This window comes from Meleagris gallopavo, chromosome 14 (assembly GCF_000146605.3).
Source record: "Meleagris gallopavo isolate NT-WF06-2002-E0010 breed Aviagen turkey brand Nicholas breeding stock chromosome 14, Turkey_5.1, whole genome shotgun sequence".
NCBI lineage: Eukaryota > Metazoa > Chordata > Aves > Galliformes > Phasianidae > Meleagris > Meleagris gallopavo.
Window position 1 is genome coordinate 2,469,792 of NC_015024.2, and position 23,718 is coordinate 2,493,509.

Here is a 23,718-nt window from a genome sequence, read left to right on the forward strand (position 1 = left end):
AGCCCCTCCGCGTCCGTGCCTGCTGCGCGGCCTCGATGCCGTGCGTGGATCCCCGCGCGAGGTCGCGGGAAGAGGGGCTCGGAAGGCGCTCCTCCCGCTCGCACGTGGGGCAGCGCTGCGCCTCGGGCGCGGTTGGACGCGGTTCTGCGTCCCGATGGGTTTTGCGTTTGCTTGGTTGCGCTGGGGAGGAAGCAGTGACATGTATTTTTTCCTGTTGCAGAGGTGTGGGGCCTGCGGCTGTGTGGGGGAAAGATCATGTGCAACTCCTAGCCAAACGTGGCTGGCTCGCAGGTGAGTGGGGCTGGTGAGCCCCGTGCTGAGGCCCTCTACCAGGATGTGGTTCCTTCTCAGCTGAGCAAACAGTGGCAAACAGTCCAAGCTCCTCTTGGACAAAGTGTGTTTGTCATACCAAGCTTGAGACAGATTGTTTATTTGCGGTGTGGGTTTCAAGCATTGCTCTGGTGAGAAATCCCGAAGGGCTGTGGCAAACAACCCTCATCATGAGTGCTGTGCTTTGAGGGAGGGCATGGCACAAACAGCTCTGTTGTGCTGGGTTTTACTGTTCTCCCCAGGGCTGTCATGCTGGGGAGAGGGTGAGCCGTGGCCCACTGGGAGGAGGGCTGTGGGGCAGAACAGGAAGGCTTGGGCTGTAGAAACTTGGAGATGAAAAAAAGCCACCTGTACTGAAGAGCAGCAATGTACTGCAGCGCGGTGTGATGGGGATGCTCTTCCACCTGGGCCTCTTACTCTGATCCCGATGTATGGGGCTCAGCCCCGAACCAGCTCCATCCTTTCTCAGCTCTGCAAATCCTGTGCTGCAGCCCAAGGCCTTTAGACAAAGAGTCACAGCCAAAATGCAGAGTCTGTACTGTGGAAACAAGAAATTATTCGGTTATGGAGCCATAATCGCCAGCCCAGGACTGTGCAGGTGATCTCCATGCAGTGATGCAGCCTCACTGCATATTGATCCCCCCTTAGGCACAGGCTGTAGGCAGGCTGTTTTGTATGTTCCTGGTACTGGAGATGGTTCCTGGTACTGAGGACAGTGTCTTTCAGTCCCCACCCCCACAACCACTTAATTGCTGGGAGGCACCACAGCAACATAATTGGTGTCTGGTGACCAAGCTGGAACAGGGGAGCTTGGCAGAGGGTTTATATACTGAGCACTTTGTACAAGCACTGCCTTAACTCCCCTTCTCTTTTCTTTCTGCTCTTGCTGTCAGTGCACAGGACAGATGAGGCACCACCCATCCATCATGTCCGACTGGATGCTCCTCGGGCTGATCGCCGTGCTGGTCGTGCTGCTGCTGCTCACCATCTTTGCCTTCGCCGTCTACTCAGGGCTCTTCACAGAGGTGGTGGTGAGCGCCGGCTCGCCGCCCGTCGGCAGCATCACACTGGCCTACAAGTTCCGGGTGGGCCCCTACGGAGAGTCGGGGCAGCTCTTCACTGATGGCTGCAGCATCTCCTCGAAGCTTTGCTCCATTGGTGTTTACTACGACAACCCACACACGGTAAGGCTGGGGCAGGGCACCCGTGGCTTGTCCTGCTTTGGAGAGCACAAGGGCTCGTGAGGTCTCCAGACCTGTGAAGAGTGATCTGTGTGCCAAGGCACCTGAAAGCTGAGGGTTTCTTGGATAATCCTCGTCAGGTGATGAAAGCTGGCTGTCACTGACATCTTCTGTTGGCCATGCCTTACCTCTGCTCTGGATACAGAGCAGAACCTGGTGCCTGTCATCCCATGGCAAGGCATTCCCCAGCTCTGTGCCTCATAGAATCATAGATTCGTAGAGTCATTATGGTTGGAAAAGACCTCTAAAGATCACAAAGTCCAACCATGAACCCATTACCACCATACCCAATAAACCATGTCCCTACGTGTGATACATTGCTGTATTTCTTGAACACTTCCACAGATGATCTCAAAGCAGGTGGTCTCTTTGGCTTGCTGGATCCATATCCTCCTCTTGTTTCTGCTGCTGTCCCTGAGCTTCTTTGTAGTCGTTTCATCCCCTGAGTGTTCTCACTGAACCCTCAACAGGTGCATGCTGAAGTCTCTTGGCTGATGAAACAGCACTGTAACTGCAAAGCAAAGCACACTGGAACCTGCTGAAGGATGAAAGGCCTCTGGGTGGGCTTGTGCTGGAAGGGTGCGGGGCTGTGCTGGGTGCCACCCTGCAGGCTGTGCCTGCCTGTGCATCAGAGGTGTCAGCAGTGACTGCAGAAGGATGGGTGATAGAAAAGAAGCAGGCAGGGATGGCAGGAGGTGCATAAGGTGCCGGGGCTCTGAATAGTGGCTGGAATTCCCTTTCTTTGTTGTACGGACCTGAGCTTTGATGGTTCTGCATGCATCTGCCAGGGCAGCTCAGAGGGTGCAGTGCAGGCTCAGGGAGAGCCTCCTGTATTCCAGGCTGTGCCCACTGCCTCCCCCTGCCTGTGGGCACCACTGACAGAGCCTGGCACTGTGCTCTCTTCCCCTTCCTTGCAGGACTTTTGGACACAGACAAGAGCCCCTGGGCCTCCCCTTCTCCATGCTGAGCAGTCCCAGCTCTCTCAGCCTCTCCTTCCAGGAGAGATGCTGCACTGCCTTCATCCCCTTGGTGGCCCTTCCCTGGTCTCCTCCGCTCTTTTCATATCTCCCTAGCACTGGCGAGCCCAGAACTGGATCCAGTGCTCACACCGTGGCAATCTGCTGGTCCTGGTGCTGTGGCAGGAAGGGTAAGGTGACTGCTGGGCTCCTGCTGGGTGTCTACAGCTCTGGCCACCCTGCTCATGGGCTGGCTTGTGACCCTGGAGGAGGGAAGACAGGGCCACGGAGCAGGGGAGCAGCAGGAAAAGCACTGCTGGTAGCTTTGAGTGCTGCAGAACCCCTGCCAGCAGTGCTTTAAGCGTCTTAATGGACAAGATTAATATTAATACTCCCTTTTTCTTTTTTTTTTTTTTCCTTTTTATTCAATATTTAGCAACCCAAAGGGCTTCTCCCACCTCTGGCAGGGACAAAAATAGCTGCTCAGCAGGGACTGGATGTGGCAGGCAGGCTGCTGCTCAGCTCCAGCCCAGCATTTTTGCCCAAGTTCAGCCTGGGGCATGCACCGGCGCCCTTTCCCTGCTGGTGTTCTGCACCCAGCCCTGCCCCAGTGCTTGGTGGATGAGGCCAAAATGCTCCCCAGTGCACTCCCACACTTGAGAGTGCCTGCAAGACTGGGGGACGTAGTCATAAAGCACAAAGGAGTTCCTTCCACTTCTTCCTGGGTGTGCCTCTAACAAGGTGCCCTGTTGTCTTGACTCTGCATTGTGATGGGGATGTGGCCCAGGAGGAGATTCACTTCCTGACTTTGTGTGCATTGAAGATGCTGTATGTGGCACTGGGCTGGCTATAGCACTTCCAGTGAGCAGAGACAGTCACCTTCCTGGTTCCTTGGGTCTCTGCCCAGTGTCTAGTCTGTTTTTCATTGCTCTGACCGCATAGCTGGGGCAGGTGGGTGTCGTCTGAACCTTTCTTCTTGCCATTTACCTGTTCTTGTGCGAGGATTTGGGATGCTGGGGCTTTCTTGCACCTACAACAGGGACCCTGTGATGCACTGGAGACCAAGAGCAGCTTCACTCTCTATTATGGATGCCTCTCATCCCTCGTCCGATGCAGCAAACCAGGAGTTGTTGCTCTGTGGAGAAGAATCTCCTTGTTCCAGCCTTTCCCTGGATGCTGCACAGAGCCCATCTGCAACTCCTTCTTGCAGCACACGAGGGCAAGAGTGAGCCATTTTGCCTGCGGATGGATGCTGCTGCTCCTGACGCTATGCTCTTGTTTTTTCTCTTATCCTCTGTGCTCATTTCCTCTCTGGGATGTCCCATCTCTCATGCAGTGCTGGAGGATGCTTGAGGAACAGGGGAGGCATGAGAGCCCTGTGATGCTGGTTGCTGCAGGGTGTCCGTCTGTCCATTTCACTGCTGCTGTCAGAGATCCCAGCGGTGTCTGGGGAGTTGTGCTACCTTGCTAAGGGCGAGTTTGGAGGCTGTGGTCCTCCAGCTCTGGAGGCAGCAGAAGGACATGCTCAGCAGAAGGCAGCTCTCCTGGTTGCTGACCATCATGTCTTCTGTCTGTCCAGCAGCCCGGAGAGCTTCAGGGACAGCTTGCAGGCCCCTCCGTGCCCAGCGTGTCCCTGCAGTTTGTCACACAGCGAGCTGTGAGCCTGAGTGCTGGGACTTTTAAGAAGCATAAAAGGACACCTCCACCTGGGTGTGCTTTGCCATGGAGGTGACAGCAGATCTCCACCTCAGTTTCCCCACCCCTAAAGCGGGGTGCTGTGGTGGAGGCCATGAGATGTGCTTTCTTCATGGCTGCCAAGTGTCGAGCAGCCAGTGTGTGCCTGCGCTGCACTCTTGTCCTGGAGAGCACGGCTGGTTTGAGGCTGGGTCAGGCTATGTGGGGAGCAGGTACCAGCTTGATGTGTATTGATCTCCTGGGTCTTGGATGATGTTCAGCTGCTCTCCTGATGCTGTTCCTCTGTCCCTCCCACCAGGTGTCTCCTGAGAAATGCCGCTTTGCCATCGGCCGAATTCTGAGCGAAGGGGATGCAAAGCCATCAGAAGAGCAGATCAGGCGGTTCCAGAAGTACGGCTTCAAAATCTTCACCTTCCCCACGCCCAGCCACGTGGTCATGGCAAGCTTCCCATTCACCACACCTCTGTCCATCCATCTCGCAGTCAACCGCGTGCACCCAGCCCTGGACACCTACATCAAAGTAAGCACTGGTGGCACAATGAGTGTCATGCAGTGAGCAGTGACTGCGCTCCCTGCTCCCTGTCCTTTGGGAGCCATCCGCTGGCTTCTTCCTGCTGCCAGTGCAGCCATGGCAAGCGTGTCTTTGAGCGGCTCACGGGACGTGATACCTGCAGGTTGGGGCTTTGCAGAGGGTTCTGGTTGCTGGGTAGAGGAAGGAAGGGGAACATCTTTCCTCCATAGGGAGGATGCTGGGGCGGGGACGGTGCTCAGCCTGCAGCTTATCTGGCTGTCGTGTTCCGTCGCTTTCGTTTGTTCGTGTTGAAGCTCACTATTTATAAACTTGCTTTTCCTGGCGAAACTCCCAGCCCTGCGGGAGAACCGTGCGAATCCTCCAGCCTGCGCCGCACTACGGCATCGCTGCCTGGGTGCCAGCCCTTGGCTGTGGTCCTGGGGATGGTGTCTGCCCAGGGATGCCCAAACCCCGGCTGCCACCACTGCTGCTGTGCCCTGTGATGTGTGTCCCCCTCCTCGTGCTCTGTCCTCTCTGTCCCTTCCCAGGGTCTTGCTGGCTGCTTCAGTGTGGAGGCGTAGAGAGCGCTGCCAGCCCTGTGAAGGATGCATGGCTGTGGTGGAGACACATGGGGAGGGGGCAGCAGGCTTGTGACGTGGGGAGGGCGACATTGGTTGGGGACAGGTGCTGGTGAACACATCTGTGCCTGAAATTGAGGCTGAAAAGGGACCCATGGGTTGTGCTGGGAGCACCCTGCAGCTTCTAAGGAGGGCAGCCATTTCTGAAAAAAATAATCTGCTGAAATCCCACACAGCATGCTGAGCAGTGTTCAGAAAGGAGGGGCGCATCTCAATCCCTGCTATCTAGACCAGACCAAGTGCTCTAGCCTCAGGCACACCTCCGACACGAGCACCGCCTCCCCTGCACTGGGTTCACAGGGGAGAGAGCATCGCTCAGCCCCAGCGAGTCTCAGGGTGCAATGGGAGGAGCCCCAAGCCTGACTTGGGATGCTGGCACCAGTCTGTGCTGCCTGGCCAGGAGCTGTAAGTAGTCCAGCTCCCAGCTCAGGTGGTGTTGACTCTGGCTGGGGAAGGGGAAGGAGACGGGGAAACTTTCATGGAAACAGGCGACCTGTGCCCGGTTTGTGGTGGGAATGGGGGTTGCCATGGAGACAGCTTCTCCAAATAGCATCCTTCATCCCACCCCCAGTGCCCAGCTCCCTTGAGCAACCCCAGACGGCAGCGAGACAGCTCTGCTTTATTTATTTATTTCATGCTGCACCCGCTTTAAGCAGCATGGCTGTTGTTAATGTAATCTGGGGTCAGGAGTGAGGTGCAGGATCCTCTGCTCCTGGCAGCATGTGGGGAGTGCAGACGGGCAGTGACAGAGCAGAGTGGGCAAGGGAACTGGTTCATGTGTAGTCGTGAGAATTGGGAGTGGAGAGAAGAGGTGTGGGAGGGAGGTGGGGAAAGGGCACTGGGGTTGTTGAGAAATAGAGAAGGGATCTGGGGAGGTGCACTGGGGGGAGGTGGCAGGGCTGGGGGCTGGTTGAGAGCAGGATGGTGGGAGCAGCCCTTGAGCATCAGGTCAGAGTGCCCTTCCCTGACTGGGTGACAGGACGCTGTGCTGCAGTGCACACCCTGCCTTGGCTTCAGCCCTGACCCTTCTGCCTACAAAACGGTAAAATCTAAAGGAGACATTTCCCTTCGTAAGAGACTGAAGACAGATGGGCTGGCACAGCGCAGGACACGGCGTGGCCAGGGTGTCCCAGGGCCAGAGTTTGTGTGTAGGGCAGGTGACAGCTGGGGTCTGTCCTGCTGGGGTCTGAGCCCACTCCTGGCTCTGTGCTTGGCCCTGAGCATGGCAGCGGCTGCTCCTTGGTGCCCCCAGCCACTCTGGGATGGTGATGGAGAGCTCCCACAGTGACCATCCCTAGCAGCTCAGGGAGATGGTTATTAAACGGCGACCTCCTGCCATTTCAAGCAGTGTTTATTCTGGCTCAGGTTTAATTAGCTCTCTGCAGAGGGCTGCATGCACTGCTTTGGCGAGCCCTGCGCAGTGGGCAGCCTGGCATTGCCTGTCCCTGGGGCTCCGTGGGCAGCCAGAGAGGCACTAATTGCAGCCCCAGGTGACTGCTGGAGCCAGAAGCTCTCTTTCCCTGGGATTTTGGGTAGGAGGCTTGGGCTGGTGGAGGTGTGTGCTCTAACCAAGTCTGGCATGCAGGTGGAGCAGGGAAGGAGAGGTGCTCTGCAGTACTACAGAGCTCCTGCTCCATCTGCAGGGCACCCCAGTGTGCTCCCAAGTCCCTGTGCCAGGTGTTGCTGTTGCTGCTAGGAAGGCTGCACTCATGCCTTGTTTCTGCTGCTACCCAGGGAACCTCGTTATTCCTTTACCCACTGGCTTGAAGCGCCTTTTGGCTGAGCTCTGTTCCCCTTGTCGGCTGAGATAGTTTAGGATGCAGACACCTCTTACTCTTCTCTTTGATAATTAAATGTACAAGGCTTGTAAAGCCTCACTGACATATTTTCCAATCTCTTCTGGGTGCCTGTTTTTGGCCCATTTCAAGCTCAGGAGCCTCTCTGAAGTGCCACCTGCAGGAGAGGACACTTGATTTCAGCCATGGTCTTGTTGTTGTGGGGTGCTGATGGCTCTCAGGGCGCATCCTCCCTGCTCTGTCCACAGAGGACTGGGAATCCACAGCTGGGTCTCAGTGCCAGGAGCTTACATGGCACTGTAGCATCTCCTACTTCTCCTTTTGTTTCCCTTACCCCTGTTGCTACAGCTTCTGGCTTTGTTCAGCTTTGCCAAGGTCAGACTTCTCCTGCTTGTTATTATAAATGATTGTCTTCAGAGCTGTGTTCCCATCCCAGCCCGTCTGCATTCTAAAGGCAGAACTGCAGAGCATCCTTTCTGCAGGACTGTGCGAGAGGAGCTGGGGTCAGAGGGCTGGCAGCTGCACAGAGCGCTCAATTATTGTGACATTTTCCTGCTTAAATTCCTTCTCCCAGCTGATTTTGTTTGTTTATTTCAGGCTCTGCAAATGAAGCCCTGTAAAATACCAGCTTGTTTTGTGCAAGTGCCAGGGGCTGCAGGCTGTGTGGGTTGGCTGCTGCTGGTCATACTGCAGCTGGGAACCAGTGCATGTCCCCTTGTCCCCTCCTGCTTGTCCTGAGGGAATGAGCAGTGCCTGGGGTGGCAGAAGTGACCCTGGCCCTGAGCTTTGGCAGTTTTCTTCCAGTGCTTCCCAGCACGTGTGCTGGGAGGCAGCCCCAGGGAGGCAGGGGATGGTTGGATGCTTCTGGTAAAATGGTCCCTGTGCATCAAATCAAAATGGGAAGAAAGTCTTGGAGAGTCACAGAGGGTTCAGCATGTCTTCTACCATCAAGTACTGGACAAGACCAGTGCTGACATTGTGACAGGCTGTGGGCTTGGGGCTTGGCAGGGACGTAGGGCAGGGATCTGTGTTTTGGGAGAGGTGTTTTGGAGGTGTGCTCAGCCCTATGAGAGTGTAGGATGGAAGTTTTTCCCTTTTTCTTTGTTTTTTTTTTTTTTCCTTGACCTCAGCACCATGATGTGGCCCAGAGTGGGGAGTCAGAAAAAAGCCACATCCCTATGTTCCAGGCCATGTCCCCACATCCCAGCTTTGCCCCACTGGTGGCAGCCAGCAGCAGAGCTAGCAAAGGCAAGGGAGAGCCAGGACCCCCTTCTCACACTTTGTGACTGTATTCCCCTTTTGGAAAACCAGCTCGTATGCTTCCATTGTATGTTTCCTCTTATTTTAGGGGATCAGGACAAGCTGCAGGCCTTCCCACCCATCTCCACCATCTCCCCTCCAGCACTGATGCTGTGACTGCATGCCGGTGCTGTGTGCCCAACACTGCTGGATCCTAGCTGAGTGCAGGTGGCACAGCACAGTCCCAGCCTCTCTGTGGCCCCTGTCCTGCCTGGGGGTCTCGATGTCTGTGTGGGTGTATTCATCCCCTGCTGATAGCTGGTTGTTGGCGGCCGCTCTGCAGCGAGGCTCGGCGATAGCTGGCACCCCCCAGCTGCGTGTCAGACCTCATCACTTCATGCATTCACAGCAATTTGTAGTTATTGTATGTTTTCAGCAATTGTCCTGTGAGTACGAGTGCCCCGAGCCCTCAGTACCGCAGGAGGCCCAAGCTGCAGCATGTGTGAGGGCAGGGCAAAAGGGCTTTTTTGGGGGGGTTGTTCACCGTGCCACATCCCTAAGCCTCTGCATCCTCCCCTGACATCCAAGGGCTCTGTGCTGCCACGCGAGCAGCCCCCCACACCACACTGCCCACTCCATGGGGGCTAGGGGCCCTGCTCCTCCTGCAAGTGGAGAGCCTGGGGGGCTTGTGTGGTACTGGCACCTCCCGACCTGTGTTGGGGTCAGCGCTGTGCAGCAAGGTTCTGCCTCTAACCTGATTCTGCAGAGCAGCGCACCGCTCCTGTGCGGCTAATGGAACATATGGGGAGCTGGGGCTCTGCGTCACGTCTCCTGCCATTCGCAGCGGGCTTCCCAACTTTCCCACTTCTCTGGGGGAAATTTGGCAGCCCCGGGCTGCTGCTCATCTGCTGTCACTTTGCTGAGCGTCCTGGCGGGCGGATGGCTGACCTGTGGCCGAGCGCTGAGCGCGCTTCACATCGGAGGTTTGTTCAGGCACCTCCACCTCACTCGCCCTTCCCCTGCTTTGCTTCTGCTGCATGGGGGCAGGTGTAAAACTGCAGCTCTGAGGCATCGCTGCTTTGAGCAGGAAAGAGGTTTTCTGGCCAGCTTTGCGCTCCAGTAATCGCAGAGGCTCCCTGCCTCCACGCTTTGTCTGTCTCATGTGTGAAATCACCGTTTTATCCCCACTTCTTGTTGACTCAGTGTGAACATCGGCCATGGAGCTCCCAAGATGCAGCTGCAGCCACATCTCAACTGGGGCAGCAGCTTGTGTGGGATATGGGCTGCCAGTGGACGAGGCTGCCATGCCCTTGTCCTGTGCTGTGGCACTGCCATCGCCTCTTCCTGGGGCTGGGGGCAGTTGGATCCAGTGCTGGGGTGAGGATGGGTGCTCTCATGAGGCCTTTGTGGTCTGTCCCAGGCTGGGAGGTGTCTGGCTGCTCCTTGCTGTGACTGTGGGACATGCTGGCACTGTGAGGGACATGTGGGATGTACACGGCTGGTCTGCTGGGGCTGGCTGCACAAGCTGTGGGGTTGGGGCAGCACCCAGGAGCATCTGAGCCAGCTCATCTTCAGCTCCAGCCCTGGAGAGACTGCAACCTGGAAGACAGAGCTTTGTGGCTGCTCTGTCCTGTGCTGTTGCACAACACTCCTCGGGTGGGCATTGTCACATTGTCACACCCCCAGAAGGGAGCAGAGCAGAAGCTGCCATGCTTTCCTAGCTGCTGCTTTGCAAACTTCACCTTTGCAGCCTTGTGAAGACTTAGCCATGCAAAACTGTCACAGAGACGGATCCACTCAGGCACAAAGATCCGTTCCTTCATCGCCTTTGCAGTGAGGATTAATGATCATGGAGAAAGGCAGGGATATTTCACGTGGCTGTCCAAGAGAGAGAGCACTGAAATGCTTGCCTTGGGCAAGGAGGGAGAGTAAAATACTACAGTGCTTTTCTGTCAGATCTCTTTATGGACTCAATCTGTACGTGTGCTCTCCCCCGAATATATTTATAGAGCATCCCGGAGGATGCAGTCAGCTCCTCATCAGGCATTTGAGGTGGCTTCAGCTCTCTCAGGCAGTGACACTGTCCCAAACCTTTGGGCCTTCCCTCCTCGCCAGCTTGTCAATTAATCCTTGGGTCTGTCTCTCCACAATTATTTTAGCAGAGGCCTAATGAGTTTCTCCTGGGCTGCTCTTTTCCATACTCCTCTGAGCCTTTGCCAGCTGTGCTGGCCTCATGAAACAGCAGAACAAACCCGAACAAATGGGAAACTGCTGCTTAGAAATCCTGCTTCTTCCCAGCCAACGCCGGCTGCCCCACTTTCCATCGCTGTGAAGCTCCTGCTTTGAAACCCGCAGAGCAGCGAGATAATAGACTTGAAAGTAATGGCATTTTTATGTCCAGAAAAGGTACAGTTGTGCTGTGACTAACTTGCGATTTTTTAGTTCTGGTTAGATATAAAATGTTGGGGGAGAGAAGACATTGCATCGTGCTTTCCTGTCGGGTCGAGATGTGGGTCTGGTGGCTGCTGGGATGGCCAGGGGTGTCTGCATGGGGCCAAATCCAGTCCTGCTGTCACAACTGCTGCAGGTTTTGGGGCACACCGGGCAGCCCCCAGCACCAGGACTCCTTTGGTTCTGTTGCTGTCTAAGCACGCGGCAGCTCATTGCAGCCTCTGCTCCAGCCGGACCAGGGCGGCTTGGAACACAACAGAAATGGGCAGCTGGCACCTTTCCTGTTTGCCCCGCTGCATGGAGCAAGATGTTCTGCCTGCTGCCATACCACTGTGGGCTGAAGAGATGGCTGCACCATGGGCTTCAGCTCAGAGGTGAGCCACATGCAATTGCTCTGAGCTGGCCTCTCTCATCACCTTTTCTGCCACGTTTGGCTTGGGTAAGAGATCAGAGGAGCCTGTTAGCCCCAGTGGGCAAGCCATCGCCTTAGGAACAGTGACAAGCCAGAAGGAGCCTTCTGCAGTTACATGGAGCAGACCCTAGATACAGCTTTTGGGATGGGAAAGACCATGGCCACTTTCTCCATATCTCATCTTCTAAAAGTCAGCAGTGAGAAGGGTATTGAAGACTGTCATTTTCTGGTACATTGGACGATTGCTGTCAGGTGCTTGGTGTGGGGCTGCCATGAGCTCGCTCCCATGGTGGGCACCGACGTTTTGTCCCTGGCCAGGCACTCTTGGCTGGGATTTATGTCTGCCAGGAGCTGATGACAGCTCCTTCACATGCTGAAAGGTGGATATCCATCATCTGCTGAGGCCAGCTGCTCTGCTGTTCATGCCATGTGGACTCACAGTTTGGGGTGAGATCTGATAACCAGGCTGTGAGTTGGCAAAAGCTCATCAAGAGGTTGGTGTGGGAGACAGGTTTGCTCTGGTATCTCTCTGCTGACCGGCTCAGGAGATGGACCCACGTGGCTGCAGGACCTGCCCGCTGTGTCCCCGTGCCCATGGGACTGCTGGGGAAGTGCAGGAGGGGAGCAGGCTCTTGGAAGGGCAAAATCTGGCTGGGCTCTGTCCTGTTTCCTAATCTCTCTGTTTTCATCTGATTGATCTGCTCAGTCAAAGCTGTGATCCTGGGCTGGCAGAAGAGAAGTTTCCAGACTGCAGGGGCCACCAAAGCAGCTGCCGCCCTTCTTTCCTGCCGCCTGTGGCTGCTGGAAAGCTGGGCTTTGGGGCTGCAGAGTGTGTGAGCCTGTTCCCTCCTGCTTGCCTGCCCACATGCCCTGGTACCACAGTGCTTGGCAGTGCTCACCCTTGCCAGATCATACTACAGCTCTCGTGAGACGTGGCTGCTGAGGAGGAGGAGGAAGAGCAGGGCTGTGATGGGGAGGCAGGCACCCCAACCTCCCCTCCAGCCCTCTGCTGCAGGCAGTGTGATGGGAAGCTGTCAGCAAGCTCAGCTGCCAAAATAATGCTGTATATATGATTATTTATTTCATTATTATATCTGGGCATGGAAGAGGCAAGAGGCTGGGATCACTGTCCCAGCCCAGGTCCCAGTTTTCCTCCCTGGGCTCCTCACCCACCTTGGGCTGTGCAAAGCCAGCCTGACTCACTGGCATGACTGTCACTGCCCAGTGCTGCTTGTTGGCTGCCCTTGGCTCCTCTCCACCCTACCTCTGCCTGAATTTCCAGCACCCGGCCCTGTCTCTGTGCCTTTTCCTGTTGGCCAGCAGCATTGCCTGCCTCAAGGATGCCCTGGGGCAGGTTGTAAAGTGTAGCCAGTGACTCTGGGGCTCTGCTAGCTGAGCTCATCTGCGTATTGCACTGGAGCTTACTGGGATCACCAACTCTCTCCTGTTGGCCTCCAGATCGTCAGCTTTTTGGGAAGAGGTATAAGCCTTGGACGGGGCTCCTGGAGCTCTGCAGGGAAACGTCTCTCTTGTTTGCTTACACAGCCTGATAAAAATCCAGAAAGGAGCTTGTCCTGGAGTTTTGGCTTGCTTTAAAACACCAGTTCTAAAACAGGAGATATCTGTCACCAGGGTGAACATCCTGCCACCTCGAGCTGTGGGTGATCCCTGTCAGCTGTGTCCATCTTGAGCACAGAGCAGGAGGTCGGGCAGCCTTCCTCTGCTGCTGGCTGCACCTGCCAGGCAGCAGGAAGAGCCTCCTGCCTCAGGGGATGCACCTCACACCAATGGGTCTGCAGAGATGTTGTGCTGGGGACAGGCTGGTGGACATCAGGATCGTCTTACTTTCTGCTCTGCAAGCCAGGCTAGAAACTGCCTGATCTTCCTCTGTGGTAGCATTTCTTGCCTTCTAAATTAGGCTGATGTGAATTTCTTGTCAGTGGGGAGGGAAAGACTTGTTTTGTTCACCAAGAACCTGTTTGGGAATTGTGGTAGTGGCTGGGTCTGCACAAGTTCAGCAAGGTGAAGTCCTTAAACATTCTCCTTTTCAGTTTTCTCATCTGTGAAGAAGTGGTGCGAGGCTGACTGACTTCAGCTCGTCATGAAATGTCTTCTGTCAGAGCCAGGAGTGTTGCAAAAAGATGTGGTTGTTCTGAGAGGTGAGGAAGGACAGGAGGGTCTTTATCCCATTGTGCCATTTTCTTTCCAGAGTTGTGAGTGTGGTGCATGTCCTGAGTGTGTCCCGGTGACACTGAGGTGTGGAAGAGCAGCTGGGGATGCATACCCTCCAGAAAGCCTGTGGAGCTCTGAGATTCAGAGAAGACAGCCTAGATCTGAGCTCTGGTGACTGAGATCTCCTGTGGCTATGGGCAGCAGCAAGGCACGGTTGGGAGCTCGTGCTCCCAAAACATCACTGAAGCTCTAGTTTTAAACTGAAAGAGTTTCATCAAGGATGTGAGAGGACTGAAAATGGCAGAACTGGAGCATTATTTGTGATGTGGAAGGGCAAACACTCAAATGTCAAATCTGAAATCCATGTGGGTTGGTACCAGTATCCACCTTGGCTCTCCAGGCTCTCAGCTGTGAATTGGCCATGGAAGGTCAAGCCACAAGAAACTAGGATCTGCTGGGCATCCCATGGCTGATGCGTTGCTGTGCTGTAGGTTTATCTCAGCCTAGTTGAGAATGCATGGTCCAGAGTGGCTCCTTTTCACCGTGTAATGCCCCATGTAGGGTGGGAGTCTCCAGCAATGAATCCCTTCCCAGCCAGGTGCTTTAAGGCTCTGCCTTGACGCAAGGCAGAGAAATTGCCACAGCTGCTGCTCCTGGCAGCCTTGCCAAGGCAACAGAGCAAAGCAATTTAGCACTGCTCCAGTCATCCGTGATGGCAGAGATCATCGCGTCGACCTCTTCTTCGGCTTTGTGATTAATGCTGAAAAAGCATCCTCGGAGGGCTGAAAGGCAAGCGCTGGTCCCTGGAGAGCCGTGCAGCCGAGTGGAGGCAGCACCTCCAGCTGTGGTCCTGGCCTCCTGTGGGCTCCTCTGCACCTTGGGGCTGTGTGCTCCTGCAGCAATGAAGAAAATGGGAATGGGAGCAGGAATCCAAAGCTCATTTCTCGAGTGAGAAGAAGTTATGTGGCTTTATGCAGATTCCTTGTCATGTAATGAAAACCTGGTGTTTGAGCTTTCCAGTGGTTACAGGCAAAGTCCCCTTCGGAAAGCTGCTATGTGGAAGCGATGGGGAGAAGGACAGGTAGGAAGGCTTGTGGTCCTGACATCTGGGCTGGAGTGAGTGAGAGGAGTGTGAAGCACAAAGCAGAGCACCAGCAAGCTGTGGAGAAATGGCTCCCATCGCTGGGACAAGGCAGAATGGGTTGGCAATGAGTTTTAGGGAACTGGGGAAGAAAACTTATTTCAAATGCAATGCTTGCTTTGCTTCTGAAACTCTCTACTGCAGGACTAGTTGCTACCAATACCCATGATGCTGGGAGGACCCCATTGCTGTGAATTATGTGCTGTCTGCTGTTCCTTCTGTTGGTGAAGGTCCCACGGTGGGGAGCATGAGGTATGTCCCTGACAGCACAGGCATGCAGACACCAGCTCTCTCTTGGTCTCTTCTCTGCAGGTGGAGTTACCGCTGACCACGCTGCAGGGTTTTTCCTGCAGGTGCTGTGTGAGCAGGGGAGAAGAGGTCCTGAGCATGTCTGTGCGGCAAGGCTGGAGGAAGGCAGAGTTGGAATTTCCATGTCCATCCTGCAGAGGAGCATCCATGGCTCCGTGCTGCTCCCAGCAGCTCCCAGCCTCCCTGGGAAGCTGTTTTCTGCATCTCAAGGGCTGTGAACCCCCCAGCCCGCTTGGGATCGGTCCCACAGTGCAGCCACACCGACACCAGCCTCTTCCCAGCTCCTCAGCCCCCAGAGGCGCCAGGAGGGCGAGGTGTAAATTGGACGATGGGCTGCTTCTGCAGAGGTGAAAATGAAAAACTCTCCCTTTGCTCAAGCCGGGCGTTTCGCAGTTCCTACAGCCCACGTTTTCCTTGGTCACAATATCATCTTCTGTTTGTGCAATGCCTTGCAGCTCAAAGGGCTTTGAAGGGAAGAGGCAAGCAGAGCTGTCCCAGTATTGTGGCCAGGTGGCCGTGTCCCATTGAGGAGCTATGTCCCAGAACCGTGTGGCTGAGGCTGGTGGAGACCTCTGGGGTCACCTGGTGTCACCTCTGCTCCACGAGGCCACCCAGAGCAGCTGGCCCTGCCCCCTCTCCACATCTCCGGGTTATGCCCACCATCTCTCAGCCTGTCTGTGGGCACCATTAGTGGAGCCTGTTCCCGTCCTCTCTGCCCCTCTTTGCAAGTCTATGTGGACACTGACTGAGCCCAGGCTTGTCCCACTGAGGAGTGCTGCCCTGCAGTGCCAGGAGCGGTGCAGGCCTGGTGGCAGAGTGCTCCTGGTGTGAGCTAAGGCGGGATGACACACTGAGCGTGGGGCGTGCAAGGAGAGGAGGAGGATGTGGCACACAGCACCGTCCCTGCAGGGCTGGCTGGTGGCTCACTTTCAGCTTGCTGAGCTCCAGCTCTAATTTTAGTGCCTGATTTTCAGGCCCTTCAGTTCCATGCAAGTGGGGCTCTTTGTGTCTGGGTTTGTATTGTACGTACCCCCAAGGTGGGACGGTGGGTTGGCTCTGTGTGAAGCAGAAGATTGGTGTATCTGGAACGGATGTATGTGTCAGCATCAAACCCATGGGCTCTGGAAGCATTGGTCTTTGCTTTATGTGTGGCTTGTATGGATATATGATCCAGTATGATGCAGGAAGTCACAGAATCACAGCACGGTTGGGTTGGAAGGGATCTCACAGCCCCCACCCCTGCCATGGTCTGGCTGCCCCCCAGCTCAGGCTGCCCAGGGCCCCTCCACGGCCTGGGGCACCTCCAGGGATGGGAGGAGCGATAAGCAGCTATCAGCACCTCACCGTCCTCTGGGCAAAGAATTTCTTCCTAAATCTGATGCATTCCTCCCCCAAAGGTGATACGTCAGATCCCCAAGAAGGGCAGAAAGGAGCTGTGAGTAGTGCAGGACGGGTGAGCTCGTGGTCGGTGCCGCATGACCTTGGGAAGAGGCGAGTCCCCGCTCTGCCCCACTTACTGTGCTCCTGCTGCCCTGCCAGAAGCCTGCCCGCTGCCTCCCGCTGGTGGCACCTTGCTGAGCTCCTCCACCCATGCGAGCCTGCATTTCATCTGCCTTGAGGGCTCTGTGTCCACCTTGCTGCTCCATCTGTTGGCCTCACACCAGCCGGGGGGCTTCCTTCTCAGACACAAAGCCCTCTCTTGCCTGTTGAGCTCCTCTGTTGTTTTGCCACATTGTTGAGTTTTCACCAGTTTACTTCCCACTCATGCCTTTGCCTTTGGACTCAGGGTGCCCCCTGTTTTTTTGGGACCCTTGTTTTCAGGATGGCCACACGTATTGGCTGGGTGTTCTGGGCCGCAGCAGCAGGGGCTGGCACCACTGTTCTGGATTGCAACTTGATTTGCAAAGGCATAAATTAGGCAGCTTGGAAAGGGGTAATCCTGCCCGTTTATAGTGGTGGGGGCAGAGTGCTGTCAGTGTCCCCTGCCCCAGACCCCTGGAACCCAGCCCTTGGAGCTGGCTGGGCATCCCAGAGTCCATCCCAAGTGCCAGCTCTGCCATCCCTCTGAGGCAGTGCCTGTTCCACTGCCACCCAGCATGGGCAGAGATTTCCCTCCAGCTGCTTTAGGAGAAATTGGGTGAATTGGGAAGAAATCAAGTATTGAGCATTCTTGGTTTCCTGGCGGCCTGCCCTCAGACCTGAGGCTTCAGGCTGCTCGGAAAATGGACTCAGTAGGGTTCTCTTTCCTCTGATATCCTTTGAGTCGTCCCCGTCTGCGTTAAGTGGTGGGGGGGCAGCTGGATGCATCCAAGAAACCTGTGAATCTTGGAAATATCCGTCTCGGGTATGTGTTGGAGTTACTGAAAATGCAAAACGAGCTGAAGTTGGGCTTGTGGTTGGTGGAGCAAGGGGCAGAGTGGTGGGGAGGATGCTTGCCTGGCTTGTTGCTTAAAAAGCAAGAGTGAGATGAGCCGCCCCTGCTCTGTTGCTAAAAACAGCCCGGCTTGCTTTTATTTAACACGGGGCTGATCTGCGTGTGTTTGTGTTTCACCTGCCTGCAAGTGGGAGCTCCGGGCTGTGAGCACTGGGATGCCGGCCCGTGCTGCTGGTGCTGGAGCTCCTGAAATAAGAAAAGGTCCTCGGGGACCTGAGAAGGGGAAAACAGAAAAAGAGCAAGCACAGCAGGGGGTTTGGGTTACTCACCCAGCGGGAAGCAGCCTGTGCTGTGCCAGGGGGAGTGGGGCAGGCGTGGGGAGGCATGAGGGAAGAGGCGGAAGGGAGGCTGTCTGGAATGCCACGGCTTCGTCTCCAACCCCCTGCCCTTGTGCTTCTGAAAGGAGCTGCTGGAGCTGTTGCTTCTGGATTATATTAATTAGCAGAGAAGCACTACGCCTGCCGTGGGTCTTTGCTGAGAGGCGGGTGTGGGGACGTGGCAGGCAGCTGCAGGGCCCCAAAAATCCCCCAAACGGCCCCCCTCTGGGGACTGCACCCCACTCTGGTGGGGGGCTGCCAATAGGAGCACCTTAGGGGGGGGCTGTGGGGCAGTGGGCACTGGGGCTCCTGCCCAAGGTGCCAAATGGGTCCTAATCAGTTGGGGTGAGGCGGAGTGCGCAGAGGCTGACGGTCTGATGCTCTCTTCCAGGAGAGGAAGCTGTGTGCCCACCCCAGGATTGAGATCTACAAGGAGGACCGCATCTATTTTGTGTGCCCCCTCGCCCGCCAAGGGGACTTCTATGTGCCCGAGATGAAGGAGCTGGAGAGGAAGAGCAGGGCAGCAGCCGAGGCCGAAGACACCCAGACTGACATCACAGGTAGCACGTCTGGCACTTGGGCTCCTCTGTTCTTCCGTGTGTCACCAGCCTTCCCCAAGTGGTGTCCTGGTGTCCTGGCTGTTCTGAGCAGGAGGTGAGAGGGCCTGCGCTGTGTTTGGATTCCTGCCCAGGGCTCAGTTCACCTCATCCCATCGCTGTGAGCAATGTGGCACAGCTTGACCCCATCCTGGGGGCACGCCATGCCCTGGGCAGCACACGGTCCTGTAGATGGCAGGGGATAAAGCCACTCTTGGTGCAACTACAGCACCGCCGGCCCGTGGCTGTGAAAGCAGAGCTGGGTGCCGACGCGTTTGCTTGCAGCTGGGCTTGTTTTTCTCCTTGTCACATACATCTTTCTTGATCTCATCTTCATCTGTTACATGTTGGGATTGTGAAGAACTTAAATACCAGGTTTCTGTAGCTGGTGGTGGAGTTGCCCGAGAGCATCTGCTCGCAGGGATCTGTTGGAGCCTGGGTGTATTTATACAGGAAGGGACCACAATCGCTGTAGGCGCGGAACAGCAGTGCTATAGTAACCCAAAGTGCTGGCTGCCGTGCTGGCCCACGTGCTCACATGGCTGTGGGACGCAGTGTGATGGAAGCTGTGGGCTGTGGGCTGCAGGCAGGGCTCCGGCCGTGGCCCCACCAGGCACCACGTGTGCTTAACGGGCATGAAAGAAACATGAGCGCGTGCGGCGGCTGGAGCACGCCTTGCCGCCTCGCCCCTGGTCTGGTAATCTTTTTACACATCTTTGGTTTTGGATCGCTTTAATTCTTAATTGCGTTGGTCGTAAAAGCAAGCCTGGGAATTGCTTTCCGAGAGCTCTGTCCATTTAGCATTGGAATGAAGAGCCTAATTGGAGTGGCTTCCCAGCGCTTGCAGTCGCAGCGTTTTCAGGGTGCTCTGTCTGTGCTGTGTCTCTGCCATGGCCCCAAATGTGCCCCCAGCACCTGCCTGTGCCAGTGCCAGCCTGGTAGCACGGCGGGGTCACGCTGCACGTGTGGTGATACATGTGATGATACAGCACGGGCAGGCTTCAGGATGTTGGCCTGGAGAAACTCTGCTCACTGATAGGAGACACTGGGGAAATCCCATGGGTCTGGGGCTCATCCTGCAAGGTGCTGGGTGCCTCTGGCTTTGAGCAAGGCAACTGCTGGCTGTGCTGCTAAGCCAGAGCTGGAGTTTTCCACCCCTGTACACACGGAGCTGATGCTGGCTGCTGCTCTGAGCACGGCTCAGCACGTGTGCAATGAGCGGGGTGGTGCAGCTGCCTCTGCCCCAGCTCTGTCCCTCCTGGGCCATCACTGAGGTCTTTGCAATGACTGATGGCTCTCCAGGGTCCGGTGTCAATCATGATTAGTTATTTTCTACTTAATTGTTTTCGAAGGGTTTGGTGCCAGGGTTGTGCTCTTCAGTATGGCCCCACCGCAGTGCATGGAGGAGAACGCAAACAGAAGCGGCCCTCTCGACATGGACACTGATGGTTTTGGTGCACATGGCCCTCCCCAGGGACTCGGGGCTGCTTCCCAAAGGGCTGAGCCAGCTCTGGAGGCTCCCTCCAGCTGTGGAAGGGGAAGCTGGAGGAGGAAAGCACCAGCTGTGAGATGTGGATGCTCCTGGAAGTGAGGGCTGCCAGCAGCAGTAGTGCCCATGGGAGGAGAGCCAGGGCTGTGCTCACCCCAGGGTTCCACCCAAGGAAGCCCCCCTTCCCCTCCCTCCCCATCTGCAACGGCTCCTTCCCTCACCCCGCACACTGAGGCCAGCCCTGTCCTGCACAGAGGAGGGCACGGCTGCCGCATTGGGCAGATGTACCAGCTGGGGCTGCTCAAACATGATCCGAAGTGACAGAGCAGGGAAAAAGCGCCTGGCTGAAGGGATGCATGGCTATTTATTGTCACCCTTGGAGCGGGGCAGGGACAAGGCAGCTGGGGGCGAGGACAGCGTCTTCTCAGAGCAGAGTGCCAGCAGCCATAGGTTGCCTTCACCCATCTTCAGCATCCCAAGCTGGTGCTTGTCTTCTCTTGTATGTTGCAGTGCGTGGGTACACGACAGCTTGGAGCTAGAACAGCCCCTTGGCGCAGAACAGATGCTGTGCAGGCAGGAGAGGGCCTGGCAGGATCGGTGCCCTCAGCTCTCCGAGGAACCTGTGGTGGGTGCTACTGATGCAGCTTCAGTCCTGACACCACGCTCTGTGCCTTGCCGTGGACTGTGTCTGAGCTGCCTCAGAGCACTGGCACCACACTGGGTCTTTGACCAAATTTGACTTTTTTTGAGGTAGAGACCTGGGGAAGCCTTGTCTGGGATCAGGAGCTCTCAGGCTTCACACAGAGGGAGAGAGGAGTCATTGCTGTGCCATGTCCTGGAGGATGGGTGCCCAGCCACAGGCTCAGCAAAGATGCATTGGGCTGCACATCCTAACCATTGCCTTCACATCCCATCCCCAATCCCAAAAGCCCACAGTGGTCCCCAAATGCCCTCCCCTTGGCTGACCCCAGTGTGCCCCAGCTGTGGTGATGTCCCCTGCTGCTCAGCCCTGCCTGGTGTGCAGTGGGACCTAGTGCTACTGAGCCTGCCTCTGCCATGGATGGGACTCATCCCACTGGCTCCAGGGCCCCACTGCCTTCCAGTCCCTTCTGGAGACTCTCCTCTGATCTGTCTGGCCAGGGGCATCCCTGTGAGCACCTCCCTGGGAGCCTGCTGACCATCTCTTGAAACTTAGAGGAAATGCATTTTCCACGTTGAGGTGCTCCCTGTGTGTCGGCACAGGCTGTCCTCCTTCTGCCTTCCAGGTGGTGTCACCATGCTGGGCTGGGGCACAAACAACAGGGATGCTGCAGGGTGGCTGGGCAGCACCCACACCATCCCCACTGCTCCCCACCCTGGTCCGGGCACCCTGGCCATTTTGGGAGGCTGGAGGTGTGTCTTGCATTGATACCATGAGCAGGACCAGGCAGCCAAGGTGCTGAGCACCCAGATCCCCTACACCTTTGGTTGGGCTATCCCTGCTGTACTCTCTTCCCAAGTGGAGAGGTGGGAGGATGAAGATGGAGAGGGGAGGAAAGAGGTGGCGAAGGCAGCACCAGCCAGCAGGGGGCGGAAGGTTGGTCAACGTTTGCTGCTGTTGTCATAATTAACAATGTGAATCTGTGATGTCATAATTAAAAATGATTAATGTTTTATAGGAGGGCTTTGTCTTCCAGCTGGTTGCTCCGGCAACAGCACTCAGCTGCCGGTCTCAATTTGACACTCTTGTCTCATTGTCGACTCCCTAATTGCGTTGTCGACCGAGCTAATGAGATTGTGATACAGGGAGGGGTGGTGGGCTTGGCCTGGGGGGGTTCCCAGTCCCTGGGCACCCTCCTCCTGCTCATAGACACCCTATGGTACTCCATGCCAGCCCCTGTGCCAATGACCGCAGGCAAATCAGGGATCACCTTCATTCCTCCATCCCCACGGGCAGTTTGGCTCAGCACAGAGAGTCAGAGGACATGGAGTTGGGGCAAGAAGGAAGGGCACACACTGCAGCACCCATGGCAGGAAGCAGGGAGGGATGTGGTCACCTCCACCCAGCCCCGTCCCCCTGCACAACGCTGTCAGCCTCTGGGAAGCCAGGGGGTCAGCCCTGGCACATGGCACAAGCGAGGCCACCGGCATCCCATTGCTTGCCTGGTCAGGTCACAAGGGTTACAGGTGGTCCCAAATGGTGCTTTGCTGCACTCTCCAGGCTTTGGTGGCTTCAGAGGCACACTGATGTGGCACCCAGCCTCCTCCTGCAGCACTCACACCCTCCCCTTCTCTCTCCATCCCAGGGGCTGACACCATGAGCGAGGCCAGCTCCATCAGCATCGAGGCCACGACTGACAGCAGGGACACCTCGGTGGCCACCTCAGTCCTGCTGCCCTTCCCCACCAGTCGTGGCCGGGAGGAGGCTGACAACCGCAGCGAGCACAGCTACAGCGAGTCTGGAGCCAGCGGCTCCTCCTTCGAGGAGCTGGACCTGGAAGCTGCTGCGGATGGGGAGGGCACCCCGGGGCTGCTGCTCACCTCAGGCTACGGGGAATCTCAGGAGCTCACAGACAAGTGGACCAAGGAGCCCATCGCTGCTGAGCGAGGAGAAGAGTAGCGCCGGACCTGGGCCCCGGCCTCGTGCGCCTCTCCTGTCTCCTTCTTTGGCACCACGACATTCCAGGCACTGATCCCTCCTGGGGCCGCTGCCCTCGCAGGAAGGGGATGCAGACGGGGCTGCTGGGTGCAGGCTGTGACATACCTGCACCCCCTGAGTGCATTTCCAGGGGGAAGGGTGGGTCTCCCCTTCTCTGCTGGTGCCCCTTTCACCCACAGCATCTCTGCCAACACGGACATGTGTTCTCTAGCACCAAAGAGCCATGAGTAGGGTTGGTTTGTTTTGTTCCCCTCTTCTCTTTCCTTTTGCTGAAAATGAAAACATCCAGTGTCAAGCTGTCCTGGACCTGCCACAGGCACTTCCAGGGTCTGTAATAAAGTGGATGCTTTTCCTCCATGCTGCCTGCTGCCTTTCCTGACCGCCAGCCTGCTGTCCTTGCTGGGCAGGGGACTGCCCCTAGCTATCCTACGCCGCAGCAGCCCTGCTCATCACCCACAGTCCCCATCACAGCAGCTGTGGGGACTGTCCCCTGCTGCTGCCAGCTGCGCTGCCAGCTGCACCCCAAGCATTCGCTGCGGGGAGGAAGGACTGGGGCACTGCCTCTCCTCCTGACCCCACTGCCACCTCACCCTGTAATGTTCAGTGCTGGAGCACTTTGCCCAGCAGAGCACAGCCCCTTCCCTGCCCCGGTGTCTCCGGTGCCCCTAGTAGCCCAAGGCTTGTTCCCAGTGTGCAGCCCAGCACCGGCGCCAGCAGCAAGGGGCAAGGGGTCTGGCTGTCCCTCATGGGGAGATTTACCCTCTCTGTCTTGGAAAGGTCTTGGTTAGTCCTCATCCAGTGATTGACAGGAGATTATTTATAAATATTTTGTGCTCTAAGTGATAAAATATTAAACTCCTCCAGCCCACATGGTAAAATATTGCTCTTCCCGGTGTTTATCTTTATTGCTGGTTATTACAAAACAGCCAAGCCCCCTGAAATATTCATGCCCAGCTGAGTCTGTGGGTACTGGAGGCAGACAGCAGCTCCTAGCCCCGCTTGCCCCCTAACCCCATGGAAAACGGAGGTGGGGGATCTTTGCTGTTGTTCCTCTGCTGCCAGAAATGCTGGAGCAGCAGCAGCCAGGATGCTTCCTGGTGGGATGTGGTTGCTGCTGGGTGCAACCATGTGCCGGGCTGGGAAGTGGGGTTTTGGCCGTGCTGGTCCCACTCTGCTCTCCGCCCAGCAAAGGCATCTGCTGCTGCCAGAGCCCCGCTCCATCATCCAGTGCTGGTGCTCCAACCTGGTGCTGCATGAGAGCCGAGGTGGGGGCTTTGTTGTGGATGTCCTGGGTTATATCTCCACATCTGATTTGTGCCCCAAAACCCGTGTTATGCCCACAGTTCAGGACTG

General features: G+C 56.4%; 1 protein-coding gene across 1 annotated transcript; it reads left to right on the forward strand.

Annotated features, from left to right (window-relative positions):
- Positions 1-127: 127 nt before the first annotated feature.
- Positions 128-22,723, forward strand: TEX264 (testis expressed 264, ER-phagy receptor). Its single transcript, XM_010718362.3, has 5 exons — positions 128-291; positions 1,224-1,514; positions 4,521-4,742; positions 18,034-18,202; positions 22,013-22,723. Exons 2-5 carry the CDS (start codon positions 1,236-1,238, stop codon positions 22,324-22,326), a joined length of 984 nt encoding a protein of 327 aa, XP_010716664.1. The 5' UTR covers positions 128-291; positions 1,224-1,235; the 3' UTR covers positions 22,327-22,723.
- Positions 22,724-23,718: the final 995 nt, after the last annotated feature.